Genomic DNA, 7,129 nt, shown 5'->3' on the forward strand with positions numbered 1-7,129 from the left:
GAAAAAAAACAAGTTGAGAGAGAGAGAGAGAGAGAGAGAGAGAGAGAGAGAGAGAGAGAGATCGAGGGAGAGAGAGAGAGAGAGAGAGAGAGAGAGAGAGAGAGAGAGAGAGAGAGAGAGAGAGAGAGAGAGAGAGAGAGAGAGAGAGAGAGAGAGAGAGAGAGAGAGAGAGAGAGAGAGAGAGAGAGAGAGAAACTGGAAACACAAAAACAAACAACTTGAAGACAAAATATGAGAAATAAAATAATGAAGAAAAAAATATAGTTAATGTAGAAGAAAATAAAATAAAAAGCAGAAGAAAACAGGAAATAAAAAAGAAAATGAAATGAAAATATGAAAATAATAAGATGACTTTATTGAAGGTATAAGTAAAGAAGAAGAAAAAGAAGAAAAAAAAGAAGAAAAATAAAAATAAAAATAAAATAAAATAAAAAGGAGAGAAAACAGGAAATAAAAGAAAATTAAATGAAAATATGAAAATAATAAGGTGGCTTTATTGAAGGTATGATAAAGAAGAAGAAAAAAGAAGAAAAAGAGGAAGAAGAATAAGAAGAAAAATAAAATAAAATAAAATAAAAAGGAGAAAAAATAAGAAATAAAAAGAAAATTAAATGAAAATATGAAAATAATAAGATGACTTTATTGAAGGTATGATAAAGAAGAAGAAAAAGAAGAAAAAGAGGAAGAAGAAAAAAAAATAAAAATAAAATGGAGAGAAAACAGGAAATAAAAGAAAATATGAAAATGATAAGATGACTTTATTGAAGGAATGATAAAGAAGAGGAAAAAAAAAAGAGGAAGAAGAAAAGGAAGAAAAAGAAGGTATGAAAACAATGAACGAAACAAAAAATAATATAATCGTCTTCTTTTCACGATATAATGATTAGTTTTCCTGAACGTAAATGAAGTGTTTGTTTTCCTGTTTTTTTTTTGGTGTTGTTTGTAATTCTCTTTTTCTTTTCCTTTTTTTCCTTTCTCATTTTCTTACATATTTTCCTGTTTTTTTTTCTGTGGTTATTTCTGGTATTCTTTCCTTTCTGCTTTTTCCCTGTTTTCCTGTTTTATTTAATTTATTTTTTTTCCACAAAAGTATGATGACGAAGTTTTGTGGAAAGTATGATAATGAAGTTTTGTGGAAAGTATGATAATGAAGTTTTGTGGAAAGTATGATAATGAAGTTTTGTGGAAAGTATGATAATGAAGTTTTGTGGAAAGTATAATGATGAAGTTTTAAGGAAAGTATAATGAATGAAGTTTTGTGGAAAGTATAATGATGAAGTTTTGTGGAAAGTATGATAATGAAGTTTTGTGGAAAGTATGATAATGAAGTTTTGTGGAAAGTATGATAATGAAGTTTTGTGGAAAGTATGATAATGAAGTTTTGTGGAAAGTATAATGAATGAAGTTTTGTGGAAAGTATGATAATGAAGTTTTGTGGAAAGTATAATGATGAAGTTTTGTGGAAAGTATGATAATGAAGTTTTGTGGAAAGTATGATAATGAAGTTTTGGAGAAAGTATAATGATGAAGTTTTGGGGAAAGTATAATGATGAAGTTTTGTGGAATGTATGATGAATGAAGCTTTGTGGAAAGTATGATAATGAAGTTTTGTGGAAAGTATAATGATGAAGTTTTGTGGAAAGTATGATAATGAAGTTTTGTGGAAAGTATGATGAATGAAGTTTTGTGGAAAGTATGATAATGAAGTTTTTGGGAAAGTATAATGATGAAGTTTTGTGGAAAGTATGATAATGAAGTTTTGTGGAAAGTATGATGAATGAAGTTTTGTGGAAAGTATGATAATGAAGTTTTTGTGGAAAGTATAATGAATGAAGTTTTGTGGAAAGTATGATAATGAAGTTTTGTGGATAGTAGAATTATGAAGTTTTGTTGGAAAGTATAATGATATGTTTTACTGAAATTATAATGAAGAGTGTTTTTTTGAAGTTAAAATGAAGTGTTGAAGTTAATGATTTTTTTTTTTTTTGAGGTTATAATGAAGTGATATTTTCAAGGTATAATAAAGTGTTTGTTGACGGTAGAGTGAATGAATCTTTCCTTTTTTTATACTTTTATTTTTGTTTTAGTATTTTTTTTTTTTGAAGTTATAATGAAGTCCTAAAGTAATCTTGCTGACAGACAGACAAACAAACAGACAAACAAACAGCGCCACAGACATGACCTTATCGTTGACTGAGGTAAAACGGAAAAACGGGAGGAAAGAAAACCAGAAAAAAACAGGAGATTAACAGGAGAAAAAAACAGGAAAAGAAAAAAAACGATTGATGAAAACTGGAAAACAGGAAACAGAATGAAAAAATGAAAACGGGGAAAACAAAACATCGCAAACATGTCATTAAATCAACAGGAAATTAGAAAAACAACAACTCGTAAATAAATGTAAATATAAAAAAGAAAAATAGAAAAATGAACACCACCAAAAATGACATTGACCTTATCGTTGGCAGAATTAAAAAGAAAAATACGTACGAAAAAACAGGAAAATTAGTCAAATATGAATATAGGAAAATTGGAAGATGGAAAACAGTAAAAAATATAAAAAGATGAAAAGGGGAAAAATAAATGGATTTCACAAACAAATACGAGAAAAAAGGAGGAAAACAGGAAAAAAAACAGGAAAATCAAAGTAAATAAAAGAAATAGAAGAAAAAACAGGAAAATAAGTAAAAAATGAATATAGGAAAATTAGAAGATGAGAAACAGAAAAATATGAAAATATGAAAAGTGGAAAAATAAATGGATTTCACAAACATATACAAGAAAAAAAGGAGGAAAACAGGAAAAAAAACAGGAAAATAAAACAAAAATGAATATAGGAAAACTGGAAGATGAGAAACAGAAAAATATGAAAAGATGAAAAGTGGAAAAATAAATGGACTCCAGAAACATATACAAGAAAAAAGGAGGAAAACAGGAAAAAACAGGGAAAGAAAAGTAAATAAAAGAAATAAGAAAAAAACCCACCAAAATTTTATCGTTAGTAGAATTAAAAAGAAAAATATGAAAGAAAAAAAAGATGATAAAGAAAAAAAAAAGGAAAATAAGACAAAAATGAATATAGGAAAACTGGAAAATGAGAAAGAGAAAAAAATGAAAAGATGAAAAGTGGAAAAATAAATGGATTTCACAAACATATACGAGAAAAAAGGAGGAAAACAGGAAAAAAAACAGGGAAAGAAAAATAAATAAAAGAAATAAGAAAAATACAACCACCAAAATTTTATCGTTAGCAGAATTAAAAAGAAAAATATGAAAGAAAAAAAAAGATGATCAAGAAGAAAACAGGAAAATAAGACAAAAATGAATATAGGAAAACTGGAAGATGAGAAACAGAAAAAAATGAAAATATGAAAAAAGGTAAAAATAAATGGATTCCACAAACATATACAAGAAAAAAAGTAGGAAAACAGGAAAAAAACAGGGAAATCAGAGTAAATAAAAGAAATAGAAGAAAAAAACAGGAAAATAAAACAAAAATAAATATAGGAAAACTAGAAGATGAGAAACAGAAAAAAATGAAAATATGAAAAAGTGGAAAAGTAAATGGACTCCAGAAACATATACAAGAAAAAAGGAGGAAAACAGGAAAAAACAGGGAAAAAAAATAAAAGAAATAAGAAAAGAAAAATATGAAAGAAAAAAAATGATGATAAAGAAAAAAAAACAGGAAAATAAAACAAAAATGAATATAGGAAAACTAGAAGATGAGAAACAGAAAAAAATGAAAATATGAAAAAGGGGAAAAATAAATGGATTTCACAAACATATACAAGAAAAAAGGAGGAAAACAGGAAAAGAAAACAGGGAAATGAAATAAAATAAAAGAAATAAAAAAAATATACAGAACCACAAATGACGTGACCTTATCGTTGGCAAAATTTAAAAAGAAAGCAAAACAAAACAAAACAGAACCAGATAAAAAACAAAACAGGAAATAGAGGAAGAAGAAGAAGAAGAAAACAACAGAAAAACAAGGAAAAAATGGACTTGTTAAAAATGTGAGCTGAGAAAAAAGCAGAAAAAGGAAAAAAAAAATAAAAACGAGAAAATAGGAAATAATGAAAAAAAGGAGGAAAAAACAAACAAACAAAAACAAACAAACAAAAAAAAAGAAAAATCGTAGCGTAAAAGAAAAAAAATAAGTAAAAGTAAAACACACACACACACACACACACACACACACACACACACACACACACACACACACACACATACACACACACAAGCACTCGCTAAACACCCATCAATAACAAATTAGAGAAAATGAGCTATCTCTAACTCTAATCGGACCGAAATGAGAGAGAGAGAGAGAGAGAGAGAGAGAGAGAGAGAGAGAGAGAGAGAGAGAGAGAGAGAGAGAGAGAGAGAGCACGAAACATCTCTCCAGCATCCAGCCCCACCCAGTCTCTCTCTCTCTCTCTCTCTCTCTCTCTCTCTCTCTCTCTCTCTCTCGGATGCTTGCTTCTCTCTTTCGTCCCTCCTCTCTCTCTCTCTCTTTCTCTCTCTCTCTCTCTCTTTCACTCTCTCAATTTAAAGAAAGGAGAGCATTTAGAAAGGCAGGAGAGAGAGAAAGAGAGATAGAGATAGTGAGAAAGTGAGATAATTGGGTGAATATAATGGTAACTGGCAACTTAGACGACTGTTCTGTATTGATCTAGGTAGGTAAGGGAAGGTTGCCAAATGCCGCTTTATTTTCCATTTATTTTCATCATTATTTCCATTATTATTGTTGTTTTCGTGTGTGTGTGTGTGTGTGTGTGTGTGTGTGTGTGTGTGTGTGTGTGTGTGTGTGTGTGTGTGTGTGTGTGTGTGTGTGTGTGTGTGTGTGTGTGTGTGTGTGTGTTTACTTTTTTGAGTACATCTTACCGGAAGTTCCATGTGTGTGTGTGTGTGTGTGTGTGTGTGTGTGTGTGTGTGTGTGTGTGTGTGTGTGTGTGTTTGTGGTCAGAACACGCGCATCACCATTTTAAAAGAGAGAGAGAGAGAGAGAGAGAGAGAGAGAGAGAGAGAGAGAGAGAGAGAGAGAGAGAGAGAGAGAGAGAGAGAGAGAGAGAGAGAGAGAGAGAGAGAGAGAGAGAGACACACACACACACACACACACACACACACACACACACACACACACACACACACACACACACACACACACACACCAAAAACACTATCATTTATCAGCCAGTCAGTCAGCCAGTCAGTCAGTCAGTCAGTAAATCAGTTAAATATGACATTTTGGAGGTGAAAGAGGTCGAGAGAGAGAGAGAGAGAGAGAGAGAGAGAGAGAGAGAGAGAGAGAGAGAGAGAGAGAGAGAGAGAGAGAGAGAGAGAGAGAGAGAGAGAGAGAGAGAGAGAGAGAGAGAGAGAGAGAGAGAGAGAGAGAGAGAGAGAGAGAGGGCGTGGTGAGAGAGGGGAGAGGGAGGGAGAGGAGGAAGAGGAGGAAGAGGAGGAAGAGGAGGAGGAGGAGGAGTACATGTGATGCTATAGTAGGGAGAAGAGTGGGAGGAGGAGGAGGAAGAGGAGGAGGAGGAGGAGAGGAGGAAGAGGAGGAGGAGGAAAGGGCGTGTTAGAGAGAGTGGGAGGGAGATGAAGAGGAGGAGGCGGAGGAGGAGGAGGAGGAGGAGGAGGAGAAGATCTATGGCTGATGGAGGAGGAGGAGGAATAACAGGAGGAAGAATGAGAGGTGAAGGAAATTGCGTAGGTAGGAGGAGGAGGAGGAGGAGTGAGAGGGAGAGTGAAAATTGCGTAGGATGAGAGAGAGAGAGAGAGAGAGAGAGAGAGAGAGAGAGAGAGAGAGAGAGAGAGAGAGAGAGAGAGAGAGAGAGAGAGAGAGAGAGAGAGAGAGAGAGAGAGAAAGGAAAAACGAGAAAATAGGAAAAAAAAGAAAAAAACAAATAAAACCAGAGAGAGAGAGAGAGAGAGAGAGAGAGAGAGAGAGAGAGAGAGAGAGAGAGAGAGAGAGAGAGAGAGAGAGAGAGAGAGAGAGAGAGAGAGAGAGAGATAAGATAAAATAAAAGTACAGAAAATAACAGAAGAAAAAAGAAATAAATAAAATAAAACAGAGAGAGAGAGAGAGAGAGAGAGAGAGAGAGAGAGAGAGAGAGAGAGAGAGAGAGAGAGAGAGAGAGAGAGAGAGAGAGAGAGAGAGAGAGAGAGAGAGAGAGAGAGAGAGAGAAGGAAAAACGAGAAAAAAAGAAAAAAAGAAAAGAAAAACCAAAAAAACAAAAATAAAACCAGAGAGAGAGAGAGAGAGAGAGAGAGAGAGAGAGAGAGAGAGAGAGAGAGAGAGAGAGAGAGAGAGAGAGAGAGGAAAAATGGAGAGAAAAAATGGAGGAAACGGAGAGAAAACTTACCTTGAATCATCGTAACCATCAGACATAGGGAGAGGGGAGGGAAGGGAAGGGGGAGGAGTCTTCTTCGCTTCTCCTCCATCTCTCTCTCTCTCTTTCCTCCCTCTCTTTCTCTCTCTCTCTCTCTCTTTTTCTCTCTCTCACTGAGGGGGTAGAGGGGGGAGAGAGGGGGTAGCTTCCTCTCCCATATTTCCTAGGGGTGTGTGTGTGTGTGCGTGTGTGCGTGCGTGTGTGTGTGACAACGTGTGTGTGTGTATGTGTGTGTGTGTGTGTTTGTTTTTGAGTAGGCGTGTGCGTGCGTGCGTGTGTGTGTGTGTCACGGTATTCCTTCACTCCGCACGCAGTCTCACGCACTTCTTTGTGTGTGTGTGTGTGTGCGTGTGTGCGTGTGTGTGTGTGGGAGTGGCCGAATTGACAGACAGACAGACAGACAGACCGGCCGACGGATTGCACGCGCGTGTGGCTACGGCTGGGTTGAGAGTGTGACTGCTCTCTCTCTCTCTCGACCAGCGCACGCGCCTCACCTCTCTCTCCCCTCCTCCTCCTCCTTTTCATCTTACCGCCCATAAAAGTAGTAGTAGTAGTAGTAGTAGTAGTAGTAGTAGTAGTAGTAGTAGTAGTAGTAGTAGTAGTAGTAGTAGTAGTAGTAGTAGTAGTAGTAGTAGTAGTAGTAGTAGTAGTAGTAGTAGTAGTAGTAGTAGTAGTAGTAGTAGTAGTAGTAGTAAAAAAAAAGATAAAACCAAGAAAATATAAATAAACTAGAA

The 7,129-nt window shown here is 34.8% G+C and overlaps 1 protein-coding gene across 1 annotated transcript in view; it reads right to left on the reverse strand.

The window, feature by feature from the left end:
* Positions 1–6,846, reverse strand: part of LOC126993442 (transmembrane protein 132C-like) — a 79,984-nt gene extending 73,138 nt beyond the window's left edge. The window contains 1 exon segment of the mRNA XM_050852566.1: positions 6,369–6,846. Within this exon segment, the coding sequence (XP_050708523.1) occupies positions 6,369–6,447 (79 nt within the window). The 5' untranslated portion in view covers positions 6,448–6,846.
* Between the last annotated feature and the right edge of the window lie 283 nt (positions 6,847–7,129).

The sequence above is a fragment of the Eriocheir sinensis genome, unplaced genomic scaffold, assembly GCF_024679095.1.
Source record: "Eriocheir sinensis breed Jianghai 21 unplaced genomic scaffold, ASM2467909v1 Scaffold613, whole genome shotgun sequence".
In the NCBI taxonomy this organism is placed as follows: domain Eukaryota; kingdom Metazoa; phylum Arthropoda; class Malacostraca; order Decapoda; family Varunidae; genus Eriocheir; species Eriocheir sinensis.